This window comes from Bos grunniens, chromosome 3, assembly GCF_055505025.1.
Source record: "Bos grunniens cultivar Pamir isolate PY7600 chromosome 3, Bosgru_T2T1.0, whole genome shotgun sequence".
In the NCBI taxonomy this organism is placed as follows: domain Eukaryota; kingdom Metazoa; phylum Chordata; class Mammalia; order Artiodactyla; family Bovidae; genus Bos; species Bos grunniens.
Genome location: NC_141167.1, coordinates 75,019,856 through 75,042,308, shown reverse-complemented (window position 1 = coordinate 75,042,308; position 22,453 = coordinate 75,019,856). Strand labels below are relative to the sequence as shown.

General features: G+C 39.3%; 1 protein-coding gene across 1 annotated transcript in view; it reads left to right on the top strand.

Moving 5' to 3' along the window:
- Positions 1 to 22,084, top strand: part of DPYD (dihydropyrimidine dehydrogenase) — a 927,694-nt gene extending 905,610 nt beyond the window's left edge. Inside the window, exons 22-23 of the mRNA XM_086391370.1 lie at positions 17,284 to 17,424; positions 20,639 to 22,084. Coding sequence (XP_086247496.1) covers positions 17,284 to 17,424; positions 20,639 to 20,809 — 312 coding nt within the window. The 3' untranslated portion in view covers positions 20,810 to 22,084. The remainder of the gene's footprint in view (positions 1 to 17,283; positions 17,425 to 20,638) is intronic.
- Positions 22,085 to 22,453: the final 369 nt, after the last annotated feature.

Sequence of the window (22,453 nt, the reverse complement as noted above, 5' to 3'; positions counted from 1 at the left end):
ATTTAATAAATCTTCACAATACCTGGGATAGGTATATATTATGTATAAAGGTATATATATGGGCTTTCCAGGTGGGTCAGTGATAAAGAATCTACCTGCCAGTGCAGGACATGCAGGAGACGTGGGTTCAACCCCTGAATCAGGGAGATCCCCTTGAGGAAGAAATGGCAACCCACTCCAGTATTCTTGCCTGGAGAATCCCATGGACAGAAAAGCCTTGTGGGCTACAGTCCATGGGATCGCAAAGCACTGGACACAACTGAGCAATTGACCACACAACAACTCTGTGTGACAGAGTAGTTCTATCTAGGCTTAATTCAGAAAACTATTTTCCCATTAATATAATTTGCTAAAATCTTACAAACTTTGCTATATATTTCAATGAAGGAAACAGCTTCATAATAATTCCTTGCAGTGACTTTCTTCAAACATGGGCTACTTCCTAAAATGACACTGGTAAGCCCAAATTTAATTTCGTTAAATGTTTATGGCATTACAGTAAGTAGAAAATCTTAAGATACGTCACTGTTTTATCCAAGATAACTTCGTGTATTATCTGGATTCTATTCCTCCCTTACTTGCCAAGAATACTGGAGTGGGTTGCCGTTTCCCCCTTCAGGGAATCTTCCCGACTCAGGGATTGAACCTGTGTCTCTTGCATCTCCTGCATTGGCAGGCGGGCTCTTTCACCAGTGTACCACCTGGGAAACCCCTCTGTCACAATGCTGGGGTTCAAATCGTGGCACTGCCATTTAGCAGCTATATGAACTTCCCTCAGCTAACTAATCTGTAAGATGGACATAATAAAAGTGTCTGCCTCATGCAGTTATAAATTAGGTAGTGTGAGAAGTGCTTTTTAGTCTGTGCTGATGTGCTCAGTCATGGCCGACTCTTTGCGACCCCATGAACTGTAGCCTGCCAGATTCCTCTGTCCATGGAATTTTCCAGGCAAGAATACTGGAGCGGGTTGCCATTTCCTTTTCCAGCTTTTTAGTCTACACCTAAATATATCCTAAATAAATGCTATCTGCTATTAGTTAAGATGTTAGGAATGGACAACTTGAAGGAGGTAACCGGTTAGGGTGACTTTCCATTTCCTTATAGCCAACAAAATAAACTTAAGAGTGTAAAGCTCTGGAGGTCTACCAAGCTGGAAGTTTTGAAGAAGTTCATATATTTTTTAGGAAATCTTTATTGCATAGCTACTATGAGACAAGCAATGTGCTAGGAATTGGAGACTCTTGAGAGTCCCTTGGACTGGAAAGAGATCCAACCAGTCCATTCTAAAGGAGATTGGTCCTGAGTGTTCTTAGGAAGGAATGATGCTAAAGCTGAAACTCCAGTACTTTGGCCACCTCATGTGAAGAGCTGACTCATTGGAAAAGACTCTGATGCTGGGAGGGATTGGGGGCAGGAGGAGATGGGTACGACAGAGGATGAGATGGCTGAATGGCATCACTTACTCTATGGACGTGAGTTTGAGCAAACTCCGGGAGTTGGTGATGGACAGGAAGGCCTGGCGTGCTGCAATTCATGGGGTCGCAAAGAGTCGGACATGACTGAGCTACTGAACTGTACTGAGTACAAAAAATAAAACAGACACAGGCTCTATCCTCATGAAACATACAGAACAGAGAAAGAAACATAAAATTATGTTTATAGTACAAACTGTAAATAAAAAATACAAGATGTATGCAGTCTTTTTCATAGCATGACCTAGTTTAGATTGAACGGGATGAGGAAGGCCTCTTTGAGGAAGTGGCATCAGTTTTCATTCCAATCCCAAAGAAAGGCTCAAAGAATGCTCAAAGAAAGGCCAAAGAATGCTCAAACTACCACACAATTGCACTCATCTCACATGCTAGTAAAATAATGCTCAAAATTCTCCAAGCCAGGCTTCAGCAGTGTGTGAACCGTGAACTTCCAGATGTTCAAGCTGGTTTTAGAAAAGGCAGGGGAACCAGACATCAAATTGCCAGCATCCGCTGGATCATTGAAAAAGCAAGAGAGTTCCAGAAAAACATTTATTTCTGCTTTATTGACTATGCCAAAGCCTTTGACTGTGTGGATCACAATAAACTGTGGAAAATTCTGAAAGAGATGGGAATATTGGAACACCTGACCTGCCTCTTGAGAAACCTATATGCAGGTCAGGAAGCAACAGTTAGAACTGGACATGGAACAGCAGACTGGTTCCAAATAGGAAAAGGAGTACGTCAAGGCTGTATATTGTCACCCTGCTTATTTAACTTCTATGCAGAGTACATCATGAGAAATGCTGGGCTGGAAGAAGCACAAGCTGGAATCAAGATTTCCAGGAGAAATATCAATAACCTCAGATATGCAGATGACACCACCCTTATGGCAGAAAGTGAAAAGGAACTAAAAAGCCTCTTGATGAAAGTGAAAGAGGAGAGTGAAAAAGTTGACTTAAAGCTCAACATTCAGAAAACAAAGATCATGGCATCTGGTCCCATCACTTCATGGCAAATAGATGGGGAAACAGTGGAAACAGTGGCAGACTTTATTTTTTGGGGCTCCAAAATCACTGCAGATGGTGATTGTAGCCATGAAATTAAAAGACACTTACTCCTTGGAAGGAAAGTTATGACCAACCTAGGTAGCATATAGAAAAGCAGAGACATTAATTTGCCAACAAAGGTCCATCTAGTCAAGGCTATGGTTTTTCCAGTGGTCATGTATGGATGTGAGAGTTGGACTATGAAGAAAGCTGAGCGCCAAAAAATTGATGCTTTTGAACTGTGGTGTTGGAGAAGACTCTTGAGAGTCCCTAGGACTGCAAGGAGATCCAACCAGTCCATTCTAAAGGAGATCAGTCCTGGGTGTTCATTGGAAGGACTGATGCTAAAGGTGAAACTCCAATACTTTGGCCACCTCATGCAAAGAGTTGACTCATTGGAAAAGACTCTGATGCTGGGAGGAATTGGGGGCAGGAGGAGAAGAGGACGACAGAGGATGAGATGGCTGAATGGCATCACCAACTTGATGGACATGAGTCTGAGTGAACTCCGGGAGTTGATGATGGACAGGGAGGCCTGGCGTGCTGTGATTCATGGGGTCTCAAAGAGTCGGACACGACTGAGAGACTTGAAACCAAACCAAGACTGGGTAGTTACTAGAAGATTAAGAGGAAAAGGGGATATTCCCAGTGATAGGGTAATGGAAACATAGACAGAGGTGAAATTGAAGAAGTCCTGTTAATTCTTCTAAAACTTGGTGATTCTTTTATATACTGGGGTATAAGGAATGGTAAGGAGTTGCATTTAAGGAGATTAAGATGCTTAGATTATTGATAGTGAGTGAAGTCACTCTGTCATGTCCGACTCTTTGAGAACACATGGACTGTAGCCTACCAGGCATCTCTGTCCATGGGGTTCTCCAGGCAAGAATACTGGAGTGGGTTACCGTTTCCTTCTCCAGGGGATCTTCCCGACCCAGGGATGAAACCCAGGTCTCCCACATTGGAGGCGGACGCTTTAACCTTTGAGCCACGAACTAAAAGAAAAATAAAAGATAATGAATCAAGGTTTTTTTCTTGGTGTTTTTAGGTTTGATGAGTTTTTTTGATGTGGATGAAAAATATGGATTTGAACATATTGAAGTTAGTGAACTCAGGCTAATTATGGACCTGTGCTGGAGGATATAAAGAGAAAATAACTAACATACTCACCGCCTACAAGTTTCCAGTCACAGGACAGCAGCTTCTCATATATTTTCTTATTTCTTGCTTAACCTAATACCCTATGAGGGAATAGAAATTCTGGGGAAGAAAATGGGATCAAGTGATCAAAGAAATAAGAGAATAACCAGAAGGAAATGGTGATGTGGAGGAGGGGAGGGGAGGGAAGAGGAAGTCTGGGGAAGTGGACCACAGGTCAGAAAGTGCTACTCATCTTAGCAAGAGCATCCAATACTGTTTTGTTGTGTCTTTCACATGTAACCACTGAGATTTCAATTGCCAATTGGCAGTAATTGTCCTATTTACCCATACATCCATTTTGTCATTCATCCAATGACTATTAATATCCACTCACTATGTTCCAGCAATGATCTAGTCACCAGCAAGTCAGTAGTGAACAAAACAAAAGCCCAGTTCTAAGGGTGCCTGCATTTTAGTGAGAACAGTCAATAAACAAATGAGCGAATGGATACATACTGTTATCAGATGGTCACAGTGCTGTGGAGAAGATGCAGCAGGGTTTGGAGAAAGGAATCGCTGGAGAGGTTTTTCAGGGGTTGCCTGCCTGGTTCAATGGCATGAGTAGACACTTCACAGAGAGAGAGTGATAAATGCAGATAAGCACCCGAGGCTACAACATTCCATTCAGAAGGAACAGAAAATGCAAAGACTCCGAAGTAGGAAAGTCCTTGGCAGGAAACTGTGGAGGCTTTTTTAAAAGGAAGAATGATGTAATCAGACTCAGTTTTTCCAAGGATCATCTGGCTGCAGGGTTGAGCGAGATCCTAGATGGGCAAGGACAAAAGCAGGGAGACTGGTTAGAAGGCTATTGCAACAAGATAGGGGAGACACTGGCAGGAAGGAGAATAAATACTAGATGTCAGAAGGCCGCAACTCCATTGTTCTAAATGAAGTGATGTGTGTGCAAGTATCGTACTCAGCATGTTTGCCCAGCGGCTCAGTTGTGTCCAGCTGTTTGTGACCCCATGAGCTGTAGTCCATGAGGGTCCTCTGTCCATTGGATTCTCCAGGCAAGAATATTGGAACAGGTTGGCATTTCCTTCTCCCGGGCATCTTCCCGACCAAAGAATCAAACCTGCAGCTCTTGTGTCTCCGGTATTGGCAGGCGGATTCTTTACCACTGAGCCACCTGGGAAGCCCCCTCACCTAAAGCATGCTGCTACTGCTAAGTTGCTTCAGTCGTGTCCGACTCTGTGCGACCCCATAGACAGCAGCCCACCAGGCTCCCCTGTCCCTGGGATTCTCCAGGCAAGAACACTGGAGTGGGTTGCCATTTCCTTCTCCAATAGTTCTATTCAAATGTAAGGGGACACAGTTATTGTCCCTTTCATGCAAGCCCCCCGCCCCTTCCCCATTAATTCCCACTCCATCTGGATGACATTGAAATGAATAGTCACATTCCCTTTAAGAGTCGTTTTATCTCTGCCTGTGAGTCAGACACTGCTTCCCCGTGCTTTTGTTGTTTCACTGTACCGCACTTACCCTGGCACACCACGTTCTTCCCTCTGCTGCTTCATCATTGCCTTCATATTTTCTCTACAGTGTTTCTTCTATGCTTGACATAACCATTTTTCCTTCTTCCCTTTTTCCTGAGGCTCTGGGTTATCTATTTTCATGCTTAATATTTTTTTCTGTCCACCCATCTGTTTATTTTAGCTTGTTTGTTCTCTCCTCTGCTGGCCTCTTTATAGATTCCTCTGTTCAATAGTTTAAACTCCATGACAATGCTTTGTTTATCCTCTCAGCTAGCACAGTATATTATTCCCCATCTGCTATAGAGAGGGCCCCAGTGCCCCACAAAGTTAACTAAGCCCCTCTTGTCTGAACAAGTTTTTCAGCCATGCATTCAAGTTTCTAATCTACCCCCGTCTTCCCTGGTTATGAGTGTGACAATATTATTTCTAAGCAAGCCATGCTCAATAGATCTCATCTTTTGTTCTTTTTCTTTCAAATACCTCAGATAAGAAGTAATGGTCTGCTGCTACAGACGTAGGCAGTTTCAATATCAGTCACTCAGTAAATATTTATTGAGTATTTGCTATGTGACTGGCAGTGTGCTAAGGACTGGGTCTATTTCCAGAGACATACAAGGTACACAGTCCAAGGCACCACAATTTTCCTGATCTCGGAGGACATGTAGTGCTAACATATATTTATTATGCAGTCGCTGCAATCCAGGAATTGTGCTAGAAACTGGGAATACAACATGAATTTTAAAAAGAAAGATATCTATCTTTATGGAGCTCATAGTCTAACAAGGGAGAAAGACACATGTTAAAAATTATTTACAGTTCATTCAAATATGTACAAAATGCTCTGGGAACAGAGAGGAGTGAAAGGGATTAGTTCTGCCTCGGGTAATTGTGGAAAGCTTCACAGAGATGGTGATATTTAACATGGAGTTTAATAAATTAGTGTTAATTAAGCAGAGAATTAATAATAAAAGCTAATATTTATTGAGTACTTATGAGGTTTCAGTCACTGTTCTGCACGCCTGTGAATTAACTCATTTAAGCCTCACCATAGCCCTATCAGGTACCCATGTTTTCCCTAGTTTACTGATTAAGTAATTAATAAACAGAGAGGTTAAATAACTTATCTAAGCTCACACAGCTAGAAAGATGTCAAAACCAAGATTTGATTCCAAAATCTGGCTCTAGAACTTGAGCCCTTAATCACTATCTTCTACTGTCTCTCATGAAAGGGAGAAAAAAAAAAGAAAAGTGGCATTTTAAGCATATGAGTATGTTGGCAAAGCATAGTATTAATACATACTTGGAATAATTTGCAGCCATGGGATCTTAAATCCAATACAACTCATTCTTTTGTTCAATAAGACTTATAGAAAGGACCAAACTAGAGGTAATAATGAGGAAAATAATCCAGTTTTCTCCATTGGTCTTAATATAATGTGAAAGGGCAAGGAGATGTACTGGTTACACTTCTAAGAATTTCAGCTGGAGTACCAGGAGTTACACAGTGACTAAGGGTCCCTAAGAACTAGAAGTCTTTGCTAGCCAACATGGTATCCAGGTTCTCTTTGCATCCTTGGAAGCTAAAAACTGGTCTCAGAGACTGTCAGTCCTACATCAAGGAATAATCTAGGGCCCTAGAGTCAGCTGGGCTTCCCTGGTGGCTCAGATGGTAAAGTGCCTGTCTGCAGTGTGGGAGACCCAGGTTCAATCCCTGGATTGGGACGATCCCCTGGAGAAGGAAATAGCAGCCCACTCCAGCACTCTTACCTGGATAATCCCATGGACAGAGGAGCCTGGTAGACTACAGTCCATGGGTTATCAAAGAGTCAGACATGACTGAGAAACTTCACTTTCACTAGAGTCTGCCTGGCATCCAGTCAGTTTCCTCTTTATCAACCCTACATCTTGGCTTCCACTTCATAGTGACACAGCCTTTATTGTACATATTGCCATACTGTGGGGCTTTCACTTTTGTGAAAGAAATTGAAAGAAAAGGATTCTGAGGAGGAGGAGGGTAATCCAAATCAGTATTGGAAGACTGAAGGGGAAGAATGAGATAAACTAAGCAAAAGACAGCTGGCCTCCAGCAATACATAAGTCTTCTCAAAGATGAACCAGGACCTTCTGAAGAAGCTCCTGACATTCCACAGGTTCACCTGTGCTAGAGAAAAGAAGCCAAATAGGAGGCACTTTTGTCTCCTGGCTGAAGAAAACTGAAGTGACAGTGTGCATATTTGGCCCTGCTAAATAAGAGACGTGCCTTATTCCCAGGCAGAGTATAACAGAGATTTGAGATTCTGCCAGGACTTATAAAGTTCCCCGAATGCTTCCCACTTCTGTTGATATATATGAGAATGAATTCTCATTCTCTTTATGAAGTCAGGAATGTATCTCTAACGTCTTTGAATTTCTGGGTAGGAAAATGAATGGTTTAGGGGCACAAGTGATGTTTTCATCTCTTCTTCCTGCTGCTTCTAGTAGGAGATGGACTGCATCTCATAAGACTGGCAAGACAGTGTTGGCAGGAGACCAGTCAGCCTGATCGAGTGGTTTATTATTTCAATTGAGTTGTGAGGGGAAGGAGAAAAGTACTCAGAGAAAACTGTAAGGCCATATTATATACTATGAAGCATAAAAGGGATGGCGCAGAAAGAAAAATACTGCAGGACTTCCCCAGCAATTTTCAGAAGATACCAGAGAAATGGGCAGGAGGTACTCACATTCTCAGTTGTCTGTATACAGACAAGTAGGAGATGAAAAATCATCAAACAGAACTTTAAAACACACGAAAATAATTTTTTGGTAAAAATCATCTCTTAAGTCTTGCGAGGATATTTTGAAATGTGATTCCTGACTGGAATATGATGATGGAAAGGTGTATCTTGTTTGAAATAAATAGGTCTAATCGAACAGCTAGAGGAGAAGCAGAATATGTCAAAAAGATGTGCACATGCATGGAAATCCACATACCTGAAGGTAAAGCATGCAGGAAGCAGCTGCAGGAGAGTGTGAAAGGAGAACAGAAGTGTTATCCTGGGATTACATCAGAGACCTCGTAACCAGATGGTTAATATGGACGGGCAAGATAGAGCAGCAATGTAAGCCTTTATAGACTTCAGATGAAAATCCCACTCCACTAAAGGCAAAACATCGGAAAAATTATTGAATTGCCTTGTTGGAAATTTAATCTCACAAAAGAGAAAGAAGCAATGAGGAACTTACTGCATTGGCTTATTTCTGGCTCCCTATAAAAATCTGTTTGTGGAAAATGGCAGCTAAAAGAATCTTGAAGGAAAGTAACCATTCTAAGTCATCTTAGAGTTCATTAGGCCATAGAAAGGAAGTCTGAGGTAAAATGTACAAGTATGCCACCTTAAGTGAATCTACTTTCAGGGAATTCAGAAACAACAATAGAAAACAATCCCGTAGTCAGAGCTCTAACTTGAACATTGATCAAGAAGAATGATAAGCTGCCAAATTGAAATTTGATGACATAATCTCTGAGTTTCACAAGGAGTAGGAAAAGAGTTAAGCATTTAGATAATTCTGTTTTCAATGGTCATATAAGAAAATAGAGATCATATAACCAACGATGATCAGAAAACAGTGGCCTTAAGATTTTAACATGTTTCAGAAGTAACAAGGCCTCAAATTATCTGAATTTGGAGAAAATATTAGGAAAAGTAGAAATGTACTTTGTTAATTTTTTTTTTAAAAGGGAAAGAGGAAACACCTATTACTTTGAATAGATGATATATAATTAATTTACAATTAGAATTGTTCAATTCCTATTATCTGTCTAGCATCCCCATAAAGAATGCTCTCAGAACCGAAAAGAACAGGGAAAACATATTCAAGAGTTGAATAAGGTACTACTACTACTACGTCACTTCAGTCGTGTCCGACTCTGTGCGACCCCATAGACAGCAGCCCACCAGGCTCCCCCGTCCCTGGGATTCTCCAGGCAAGAACACTGGAGTGGGTTGCCATTTCCTTCTCCAGTGCATGAAAGTGAAAAGCAAAAGTGAAGTCTCTCAGTTGTGTCCAGCCGTCAGCAACCCCATGGACTGCAGCCCACCAGGCTCCTCAGTCCATGGAATTTTCCAGGCAAGAGTACTGGAGTGGGGTGCCATAAGGATACAGTAAAAACACATCACATTTAGCCTCATTGCTACTGCTACTGCTAAGTCACTTCAGTCGTGTCTGACTCTGTGCAACCCCATAGACGGCAGCCCACCAGGGTCCCTGGGATTCTCCAGGCAAGAACACTGGAGTGGGTTGCCATTTCCTTCTCCAATGCATGAAAGTGAAAAGTGAAAGTGAAGTCGTTCAGTCGTGTCCAACTCTTAGCGACCCCATGGACTGCAGCCTACCAGGCTCCTCCATCCTTGGGATTTTCCATGCAAAAGTACTGGAGCGGGGTACCACTGCCTTCTCTGTTTAGCCTCATTAAATGCATTTAAATATAAAGTGTCTGGCAAGAACTTGCTACTTTAAAGCCTGAATCAACCCACATAAAAAGAATACAGTGATCAGGGCCACAAATCTGTACTGAACCAACCTCCACCACACCCAAATCACACCCATTTGTCTATCTCCCACTCCACCCTCTCACCTCACCCACTTCATTTCCCAGATCTTCATTAGCTTCTGGGCTTCCCTAGTGGCTCAGATGGTAATGAATGTGCCTGCAATGCAGGAGACCTGGGATCAATTCCTGGGTCAGTAAGATCACCTGGAGAAGCGAATGGCAACCCACTCCAGTATTCTTGTCTGGAGAATCCCATGGACAGAGGATCCTGGCAGGCTACAGTCCATGGGATCACAAAGAGTTGGATACAACTGAGTGACTAACACTCCATTAGCTTCTATCCCATCTCTTGGTTTGCTTGCTTCTCTCACCTTCTCCACTAACCTACTTCTTTATTTCCTGAATCAAGCTTTGTCTCTGCCCTCCCAGTTCACCTTATTCATCCTGAGTCCTGTTATCAGAGTTCAACTGAATTTAAACTCTAAATTTAAAGAATTTAGACTTCTTTTTCTAATTGTACAGTCACCCTCCCTATCTCCTTCCTCAGAGGACATTATACAAGATATCAAAAATAAATTGTGTGCAATATTTTTGAGAGTATTTTTGTATGATATTGCTCTATCACACTGCTGAAAAATAAATGGTGCTCTGGGTTCTTTTGGGCTTCCCACATTCTTCCCAGTGGTCAGGAATCCACCTGCCAATGCAGAAGATGTGGGTTCCATCCCTGGGTTGGGAAGATCCACTGGAGAAGAAAACAGCAACCCATTCCAGTATTCTTGCCTGGAAAATCCTATGGACAGAGGAGCCTGGTGGCCTACAGTCCACTGGATAGCAAAGAGTTGGACATGACGAGCGACTGAGCATGAACACGCCAGGTTTTTTAGAAAAGAAAAAAGTGGATGTGGCAAGGAGAGTGAGGAAAAGACAGAAGTAGAAAAGTTTCATTAAGGATCATTGAACTTTTGATTTGAGAACATTAGTTAAAAGAGAAATTATTAAGTGTCAGCATAAATTCAGTAGAAACAAACCAAATTATCTCATTTCCTATTTTGATAGGATAATTAAGCAAGCAGTGAACCTGATATAAAAAATATGAACCTGTGACATTGGTAACAGTACAGAAAAGGAAATGGTAAAGTAATTAAACACCTACATCAAATGATTTAAATATTGGCTGTTTCGGATAGATGGGGGTCCTCTAGTTCCTCATTCTTTGATCCTAAAGTTTGTATTAAACAGAAATATTGACTGATCTCTTTTACAAAGTTCTTTTGATTATCCCAAACAAATAATTAATTGACAAAGATGTGATTCTAGAATTCTGTACTCTTTTCCAACATTAATTTTGGGAACAGATATTTAAATCAAATGTATCATCTATACTTTAAAGAATTTAGCATCACTTTTTCCCACATACACATTCATACATAAACTTTTCCACTAATCAGGGATGACTATAGCACATCACGTGACCTTTGTACAGCCATACCTTGCTTGTAATAATGAATGTAGTTTCCCTAATCGCCACAGATGTGTGTCCAACAGGGACTAGACTAGCCATATGTGCCTCACTGATTATATGAACCTTTCAGCAAACTCCAGATTCCAGAATGTAGACTCAAGGGTTTTCATAAGCTGACAGTACTACATGGAAGCTTTGATTTTAAACAAACGTCCACATTTTCCACCGCATAGAATGATAATTCATTTTCTTTGATACTCTTTCCAAAATAATTTAAAATAGTTGTCATTCTTGTATCATTTTTCAGATTAAAAGATATATATAATTTTCTTAAGAACTATGATGAAAGAGAGGTGATTTCTTTTTAATTGGGGAATAATTGCTTTACAATGTTGTATTGGTTTCTGCTGTACAACACTGTGACTCAGCTATCAGTATATATATATGCCCTCCCTCTTGAGCCTCCTCTCCACCTCCTGATCCTACCCCTTAGTTCATCACAGAGCACTGAGCTTAGCTCACTCTGCTACATAGCAGCTTCCCACTAGCTATCTATTTTATACATGGTACTGTATATATAGGCTTCCCAGGTGTTCAGTGGCAAAGAATCCACTTGCCAAATGCAGGAGACACAGGAGATGTGGGTTCAGTCCCTAGCTTGACAAGATGCCCTGGAGTAGACATAGCCATCTGCTCCAGTATTAATGTCTGGAAAATTCCATGGGCAAAAGATCTTGGCAGACTATGGTTGAGGGGGTCACAAAGAGTTGGACATGACTGAGTGGATGTGCACGAGCACAAATGTATGTATGCCAAAGCTGCCCTCTCAATTCATCCCACCCTCTCTTCCCCCGCTGTGCCCACATGTCCGTTCTCTATGTCTGCATCTCTGCTTCTGCCCTGCAAATAGTTTCATCAGTTACTGTTTTCCTAGGGTCCATATGTATGCATTAATACACATTCTTTTTCTTTCTCTTTCTGACTTGCTTCACTCTGTGATATACTCGAGGTTCATCACATCACTGCAAATGACTCAATTTAACACCATGTGTTAATAAACTTTAGAGCTCCAAAGACTTTGTTTTATTTAGTTTCACATTAAAAAAATGGTGTTCTAATAAATGACGAGAACAATTCTCCAATAAAGTGCAAAAAGGGTATTTGATATATGCAGAATGTGAATTTGCTTCCTACAATAACATTTCTTAGAAATATGCATTGTTTCTTTGGAATAAACCTTATAAGCTGGATTCCTGTCTAGGGAGTTTCCTGTTTAATCATGTTTTGAATATTTACTGATTATTTCAGTCAAGTCGTGCTCTAATCCAATGAAACAACCATTTTGACTGGGTTGTTTATTAGATTGAAAAACTTATTTTCTATCACATATTGTCTTTTACAGCCATAGAAGAACCTCATCCATTTACTGATTTAAAATAGTATCAGAAAATATTAAGCATATCCAGATTCTTTGACTATGATTATTTTGTATTTAAAGAAGTAGGCAAGATTCCTTAAGAAGCCAGGAATAAAACTACCATATGACCCAACAATCCCACTACTGGGCAACTACCCTGAGAAAACCATAATTGAAAGAGACATATGTACCCCAATGCTTGTTGCAGCATTTTTTACAATAGCTAGGATCTGGAAGCAACCTAGATGTCCATTGACAGATGAATGGCTACAGAAATTGTGGTACATCAATACAATAGAATATTACTCAGCTATAAAAAAAAATAACACATTTGAGTCAGTTCTAATGAGGTGGATGAACATAGACCCATTATACAGAGTGAAGAAGTAAGAAAGCAAAATACAAATGTTGTATATTAATGCATGTGTATAGAATCAAGATGATATTGATGAACCTATTTTCAGGGTAGCAGTAGAAACACAGAAACAGAAAACAAACTTGTAGACACAGTGGGGGAAGGAGATGGTGGGGAAAATTGAAAGGATAGCATGGAAACATATACATTATCATATGGAAAATAGATAGCAAGTGGGAATTTCCTGTGTGACACAGTGAACTCAGCCCAGTGTTCTGGGACAACCTAGAGGGGTGGAATAGGGTAGGAAATGGGGGGGGGGGTACTTCAAGAGGGAGGGGACATATGTATAGCTGTGGCTGATTCATGCTGATGTTTGGCACAAACCAACATAATATTGTCAATCAAATAGCCAACATCCGTTGGATCATCAAAAAAGCAAGAGTTCCAGAAAAACATCTACTTCTAATTTACTGACTACGGCAAAGCCTTTGACTGTGTGGATTGCAACAAACTGCGGAAAATTCTTCAAGAGACGGGAATACCAGACCACCTAACCTGCCTCCTGAGAAATCTGTGTGCCTCTTGATGACAGTGAAAGAGGAGAGTGAAAAAGTTGGCTTAAAACTCAACATTCAGAAAACTAAGATCATGGCATCTGGTCCCATCACTTCATGGCAAATAGACAGGGAAACAATGGAAACAGTGAGAGACTTTATTTTGGGGAGCTCCAAAATCACTGCAGATGGTGACAGCAGCCATGAAATTTTAAAAATGCTTGCTCCTTGGAAGAAAAGCTATGACAAACCTAGACAGCATATTAAAAAGCAAAGGTCTGTCTAGTCAAAGCTATGGTTTTTCCAGTAGTCATGTATGGATGTGAGAGTTGGACTATAAAGAAAGCTGAGTGCAGAAGAATTGATGCTTTTGAACTGTGGTGTTGGAGAAGACTCTTGAGAGTCCATTGGACAGCAAGGAGATCAAACCAGTCCATCCTAAAGGAAATCCGTCCTGAATATTCATTGGAAGGACTGATGCTGAAGCTGAAACTCCAATACTTTGGCCACCTGATGAGAAGAACTAACTCATTGGAAAAGACCCTGATGCTGGGAAAGGTTGAAGGTAGGAGGAGAAGGGGACAACAGAGGATGAAATGGTTGGATGGCATCACTGATGCAATGGACATGAGTTTGAGTAAACTCTGGGAGTTGGTGATGAACAGGGAAGCCTGGCTTGCTGCAGTCCATGGGGTAAAAAAGAGTTGGACACGATTGAGCGACTGAACTGAACACAATATTGTGAAGCAATTATCCTCCAATAAAAAATGATTTTTAAAAAGTACTCAAATCTTTTTGTGAATCTCATATTTTTTAAAAAAATATTTAGTAAATTAACAAATAGCTATTAGGCCCATACAACTAATATTTTAGTTGTAATAAAACTAATATTTTAGCCTAATATTTTACCATATATTTAATATATAAAGAAGTGAAAGATGCACTTATTTTAACAAATATTCAAGTACCCATTAGATTTCAGTGATCTCAGGAGCAAGATATACCACATATGACACAAAGATGAATAAAGCCTAGTAAAAGACTGCATATAGGAAGCAAATATAGAAATATGTATAAGATGAAGCAGAATTTGCTAAACAGAGAAGTAACAGATGAGTCAGCATAACAGAGTGCTTACAGACATAGATTTTGAAATTAGGCAGCACTAGTCTGAATGCCTGCTTTTTTATTTACTTACTCTTATACCTTAGATATTAGGCACTTCATCCTCTATAATATATGTGAAATTTAAGTGAGAAAATGCTTAAAAATTATGGCGCTGGCCCAATACATAGTAAGAACTCAAAGTAATCTGTAATCATTAGTTCCACATAATAGATAAAATACTATGAGCCATTGTGGGTGTGTAGGAAAGAAAGAGGTGGGAGACAAAGAAGAGAAAGAAGAAAAGAGAGATCACACCTTTCTTGGTTGGAAAAGAAGGAAAGATTCAGGAAATCTTCTTGGAGTAGTGGTGTGTCAGCTGTCTTTGAAGGATGGACAAGATTTTTCAAAATCAAAATGGGAAGGAAGAGTATTCTGGACAGAAGACCCAAGATAGAATTAGGTACCAGAAGAGTTGATTGATAAGTGTGTTCAGTACAAGGCATGTGTCTAGTATAGCATCAGACCAAAAAAGGCATGCCAGTGAAAGCCTTAAATGCTAGACTTAAATGTGAAACTGTATTTAATTCAGTAGATTTTTTTTTTTTTAGTAAGGTAGTGGGAAATTCAGTTTGTGCTATACAGCACAGATTAAGATGACAATACTGCATAAGATAGGATGGGAAAGGAAGAATATAATAATGAGACTTACTGTGTAGGCTCTTGTAACTACCTTAGAAGTAATGGGAAATTAATTAATAGTGGTTAAAGATGAAGAATTGATGCTTTTGAACTGTGGTGTTGGAGAAGACTCTTGAGAGTCCCTTGGACTGCATGGAGATCCAACCAGTCCATTCTGAAGGAGATCAGCCCTGGGATTTCTTTGGAAGGAATGATGCTAAAGCTGAAACTCCAGTACTTTGGCTACCTCATGCGAAGAGTTGACTCATTGGAAAAGACTCTGATGCTGGGAGGGATTGGGGGCAGGAGGAGAAGGGGACAACAGAGGATGAGATGGCTGGATGGCATCACCGACTCAATGGACGTGAGTTTGAGTGAACTCCAGGAGTTGGTGTTGGACAGGGAGGCCTGGCGTGATGCGATTCATGGAGTCGCAAAGAGTCGGACATGACTGAGCAACTGAACTGAACTGAACTGAAGTGAAAGACCATAGTGGACATGGAAAGAATATTCAAAAGATTTTGCAAATCCAGAACTCAAAAGACTTGGCAACCATTGAGATATTGGAGTAGGGAGAAGTAGGAGTAAAATACAACTCTGAAATTTCAAGCCTCAGTGATTGAAGAAATCCTAACAGTATTTCTATGACTAAAGAAATCGGAAGAAAGATCCAATTTTGTGATGTTGATGAAAAGTTCAGTGAGTGGTGAATTTGTTGTACCAAATTCTAGGAATGGTGCTCATCATGCCACTGATGAAGATCTTAAGTTTGTGAGAGAAACTCTGGATAGAGATATTGATTTGGACCCCAGGCAGCCCCCTACAAACAGACAGTGAGATTGTTGAAATTATATCTTCAACACCCTGAAAAGAAAATAGTAAAAGACAGTAAGTTTCTGATCTTATTCCTTGAGAGCTACACCAATAAACAGTATATAATAATGTAAACTTTGTTTCAGTTTGAAAGCCCAAAGTCATGAGCATATTGTCATTTAGAGTGGAAACAGGAAAAAAATAAAAGTTAAAAAGGGTAAACCAAGGTCATAAAAAAAAGAGCAGGAAATAAAATACCAAAGAGAATATCAGAAGATGGCTTTAATAAGAGTGAAACCTCCTTGAACATGGACCTTGAATTCAAACAAAAGATTGTCTTGTTAAAATTTAAAAACAGAAGCAGAAAATCTTGACAGCATACTAATTTGACAAACATTGTTACATTCTCTTGTTTTGTTTTATGAAACAAAGTGTTTCTTATTGTTGATGAAACATCCTCTGTGCTTCACATATTAAGCACACTTCCAATTAATATGAAGAACAAAGATGTGTAACGGCATGAAGAATCTTCAACGGTGAATGAAGAAAATCCGAGTTCTTTAATAGTAAAAGAGCATCTTATTTAGCTACTAGATTAACCTAATTAATTAACATAAATTAGAATTTTTAAATAATGAAATAACTCTTCAAAACATGACAGGTGGGTATGCTATCAAAGCATTTTTTAAATGAAAATCTAGACTTCAAATGCAGTGCTATAAATGCATAGTGTTCACATTTTTATTCTCATTCCTAGCAATCTTAACGTTTTCTAGTATCAATGCATTTCCCTTTGTTGCTCCTTATTACTTGGATCATTCAAAGTCCAAAACAGACGAAAAGAAAGCCACAACCATTGAAAATGTGTCATTTCTCCTGCCCACAGAAACATTGATTTAGATCATTCGTGGAAAACCTGTTGAATGCAATGAGTTAAGTCTTGTGTTTCTAAGCTAGATATCGAGAGAGGGTCCATCTTTCAGGAGACAGAAATATGTAAGCTACAATTATAAAAAGTATATCCATGAGAGCTACAATATCTAAAATCTTCTAAGTTAGATAATGCAACATTCTATAAAAACAGGGAGATTTGGACCGATATTAGTCATAACACGATAATGTTTTAAAATGAGCCCCGTAAGTAATCCGGCGCCTATCTTTTAGGATGTGATTGGAAAAGCTCTGCAGTACCTTGGAACATATGGTGAACTGAACAACACAGAGCAGGTTGTGGCTGTGATCGATGAAGAGATGTGTATCAACTGTGGCAAATGCTACATGACCTGTAATGACTCTGGCTACCAGGTAAGAATCATGCTGTAATTAGGGTGCTGTGAGGCATGTTTCTTCTGGCTTTTGTAGCAGAAAGCATCTTTGGTTGTGAAGTATGGGATTCAGACCAGACATGCCAAATGTCACTTCTCAGCAGTGACATAGCATTCCATCCTCTCACATTCATAGCACAGTGGTGATTTTCCTTTATCATTGGAGTAACAGTTGCTTTGCAATGTCGGGTTAATTTTTGTTCTACAACAAAGTGAATCAGTTTATATGTACATATATCCCCTCCCTCATGGACCTTGCTCACACCTCCCCTATCTCACCCATCTAGATCATGAGAGAACACTGAGCTGAACTCCCTAAGCTATAGAGTAGGCTCCCACTAACTCTCTGTTTGACACAGGGTAGTATAGATATGTCAATCCCAGTCTCCCAATTCATCCCACCTCCTCTTTCCCCTCACCCCATGTCCACACCTCTGTTTTCTACATCTGCATCTCTGTTCATGCCGTGCCAACGGGTTCATCCATACCATTTTTCTAGTGATTTTTTTTAAAGGAAGCTAATCATTCATATGAACGATGCCACCATTCAATGCACAGTATTGTTTTAGTGTCATTTCATCACTCATAAAATTGGAAGGAAAAATTCAAACAAAAATTCACACAATTATGGCCATAAGGAAGCATCATACCTTAAAGGAGAAAGAAGGGAAAAGAACTAGCACTTATTTCCATGATCTTGAAGAACTGGCTTCTGTGCTCTTCCATTCAGTCCTGATTGGGCTTTTACTACAGTTAGAAAGAAAAAGCATTTTGCCACCAAATAGCTATGCTGGTTGGGACCTATCCTTCTGTAGCTGGAAAAGCTGAGCAATTTGTGTTCCTACCGCATAAAGTGAGCCAGAGCTTCTTTCCAGTCGCTGAGTGCTCAGCTGAGAGTCTTCCATGGAACAATAAAGAAAAAAGTGGGTATCAGCTGTCTTCAGGTTAAGAACTACAGAATAATATTGTTTTAATTAAATATTTCACACTTTAAAGAAGTATAATAAAGTAAAAATAAGATCCCTTTAAGATGATTAATGAATTTTCAAGATAGATAAAATGGCCCATTTTTAAAAAAACTATATTTCATTTACCTTATTTAGCTTGGACAAAGATGCTATTTGCTTGTGATATGATTTTATGTATTCTTCTGACCACCTAATGGAGGTATGACAGACATAAGTTTAAATTTTAAAAAACCTCTTTCTCCTCAATTTAACACTGTTCCATACCCAATTTTTACCCATTGTATTTACTCATCTTTTTCTACACCTGAAAAGCATCTCTAGCAGTTATTTTGAAAATACTATTCATATCATATTCATTTTCATTTCATCTTTCCTCTCATTAACCAAACAGAGATAAGTCAGGAAGTTCTAACACTAAAATCACAGCACTAGGGTTCTAACATCTTAAATCTTAGAGGTTATGACTCCCACCTTGGAACTGTAGCCTTGGCAAAACTTCAACAAAAATAATCTTATTAGTGAGGGGGGAGATTGCAGTTACGCATTCAAAAAGATTTTTAAAAGCCTTCCTTTGGCTCTTCTGTCTCTCAAAGATAAAAAATAGAAAATCAAAATATTCAAATAAATGTGAAGTTTTACATGTTTGCAAAATTTCAAAGTATAAGATTTCTAAGATGTAAGTATTATTTTATTTTCATCAGTTGTTTCTTGTATTTCTGTTTATAATAGAGTACATAAGGAAGAGAATAGCTTTTATTCATTTAAACAGTCATCTGAGATGTTGTTTTACAAAACATGGCAGCAATTTGGTTAGACCAAATTTCTTAATGGTTTGTCATAGCTACAGTACTTGTTCAGATATATGGTTGTTTCCTTAAAGCTCAGAATTTTTAAAAAATATTAAGTACTCTGACATAATTTACTCTAATGAGACCATTTTAATTTGTTATGTTCATAAAAGAGAAAAAAAATTAAGTTGCAAGGAACCTTATTTGAGGGAGGGAAATTCATAAACATAACAAATACTTTAATTGGATTTTATAACATGTTGTATATGACACAGGAAAAAAAAAATCAGAACTCAGTAATTATTTGAAAATGTAAGATTTGCAGACCTGACCTCCAGGAGTATCTGGGGCAAGGTGGGGGCTTACTGACCCTCGTAATTTTTCTCAGCCCCCTCACTCATCCCTCCAAATTAGCACGCAGTCTGAGTAAAAACATTGACTTGTTCTGCGAGAGAGACTTCTCGACGAGTCCTCAAGCCCTCTCTGCCCCCATGTAGCTGCCCTGAAGTCTTTCCTAGATGGAAATTCCTGTCTGTTGTTTCCATTGTTGAAATATCTCTTTAACAGGCAAATAGTCATCATGACTTTAAATGAAAATCTCAGTTGTAAATTTCACACCAGGTATTTTCATTGCATGTTACAGATTGTTGTTGTTCAATTGCTACACCATATTATAAATTAAATCATGTTAAAAGGAAGGAAAGATGAGAGAGAAGGAGGGAGGAAGGAATAAATTATTGAGTTTCTCAAAATCCTGAGCGGTTTGAGAACTGAAAGCTTTATCCTGGTCCTCCAAGCAGAAGAATACCGGGCCAGGACCAGAAACCAGGTGTCCAGGCTCCCGTCTTTCAGTGCTTTTCCCCTTGGTGGAGGAGCAGTGCCTAGAATCAGCTTGGAAACCCTCAAACCTGAAAGCTGGCTCTTAAGCAAATTTTTTTTTTCTATTGCCTTTCTGTAAGCACTATAGCCATAATATGAAACCCAAACAAGTGCATTCATTGCCTCATCTGACAGTGACACTTCGCCACTGTCGAGAACCAGGAGTGTGAAAAGGACAAGGTGTGGAAGCGCCCTGCCTGCCTCAGGTAGCCGACCCACCAGGTCATGGTCAGACCGGCAGGACCCACACTCTGCTCACAATGCAGGAAACTAGAGAGTTACTATGTTATGAAATATTTTCCTCACACAAAGAAAGAAAAATACCTCTAAGGAATTTTAAACATCGTGTTTCTAATTTAAAAGGATTTTTTTTTTTCCCTGTCTTTTTTTTCCCCCCTCTTCTCTAGCAGCTCAACTGTTGCTATAGCTGCACCACAGTCTGGGCGTAGCTGTCTCCAAGTGCAGCTCTCCTGCAGTGGAGAAAAACGTTGATGCTAAAATAGGGGCGTTCTTGCCCTTTGTGGGCAGTGACAGCAAGACTCTTTATTTCTGTTTGCAGGCTATCCAGTTTGATCCTGAAACCCACCTGCCCACCGTTACTGACACTTGTACAGGCTGTACCCTGTGTCTCTCCGTCTGCCCTATTATCGACTGCATCAAAATGGTTTCCAGGACAACACCTTATGAACCAAAGAGAGGCTTGCCCTTGGCTGTGAATCCTGTGTCTTAAGGTGATTTGTGAAACAGTCGCAGCGAACTTCGAGGTCACCTACTTATGCTGATCTTTTCAATAGTGATCATTATGCTCAGCTTTTTCTAAATTCAAACATATAATTTCTAAATTTAAAAAAAGATTATTTCTAAAGAAATTTCTAAATTTTAAAAATGTCTGCTTCCAGTGATCATTCAATTAATGGTCATAAAATAGAATAATTCTTTTCTGAGCAGAATTGTTCAATATAACTATGGAGCAGTTAATTGGATGTTCACCATCAGTTGTCCATTATGAAAAAATTAACTTTTTTGTAGCAATTAATGCTACACTTTTCAAATTGCCCTATGCTGAGTTCTGTCTTTGATTTCTAATTGTAAGGGAAATTAAGTATTTTAGAACAAAGTACAACTTAACTTACAACAAATGTTTCCAAGGAAACATTTTATAATTAAAAATTACATTTAATTTTAACTCTGTTTCTAAGCAAAAGTGATTAGCTCCATAAAGCTCAGATGAAGTCAAATAATTATTTACTGTGGTAGCAAAAGAAAGCCAATGAGGGTTTGGGAAACTTTCCTTAAGGTCTCTTCACTGAAATAACTGGATACTGAAGGCGAGAGTGTTCAGTAACCATTTGTATCAAGCTATGCTATTCACCACTCAGGCCTGAGATGCGTGTCCAAATGCTACCAATGAATCAACATGACATTCCTGTTTAAATATTTAAACTATGTTCCTAACAAAGTAAGACATTAGGATGGAACTCTGGTTAAAGCCACTCTTTTGCTGTGCACAGATCTGTTCTATCTGCTTCTAATATAGTCACCTTCGTGATCCTAGCAATTAATGTTTGAACACAGCACAGATTATACAGAAGTGGGGTCATGTGCTTCTTTATTCAAGAATGAGAAATGCAGTACGGGTAATATATATTATATGGGTGATACCACTTTACCAACTCTTTATTTTAGTGTCCATGTTGAATTTCGAAAGTAATTAAAAAAGAAATGGTATTTTCTGTTACTGCCAAATAATATTTTTATATTCCTTGATTTTTAAAATCAGCAAATAGCATCTTATAAACTTGTTTATCTCTTCTTTGTGGCATATTTTAATATGAATCCATAAGTAGTAAATCTTCATGTAATCATCCATAGCACCTTTCTATGACAAATGCAAGATCAAGAGAAAAATAAATGTTTGATTATGCACTTTTAGAAATGCACATTTACCACAAAATCTGTATGATCAAATAATATTAAATAAAATTTTATAAAGCATTTTAAACAACATGGTCATTTGCTATCTCTTCTGCAAATACAATCGCATGTCAACCATTTAGATTCTGAGGTAGAGTAGTTTGGGGTTAACTCTGTTGTAAATTCCATTCACATTCAGTAATACATATAATAAAGTTCAGTTCAGTTCAGTCACTCAGTCATGTCCAACTCTTTGTGACCCCATGAATTGCAGCACACCAGGCCTCCCTGTCCATCATCAACTAGTTCAGATCTAATGAAGATGTCCTTGAGACTTCTTCCCTCTCCTCCATGCTGATTGATCACCCCTTCTGTACAGATGATGCTAACGTCTATACCTCCAAGTTGGACTTCTATCCATGTATCTGACCACTTGCTGTATTTAAGCATTTCAAACTCA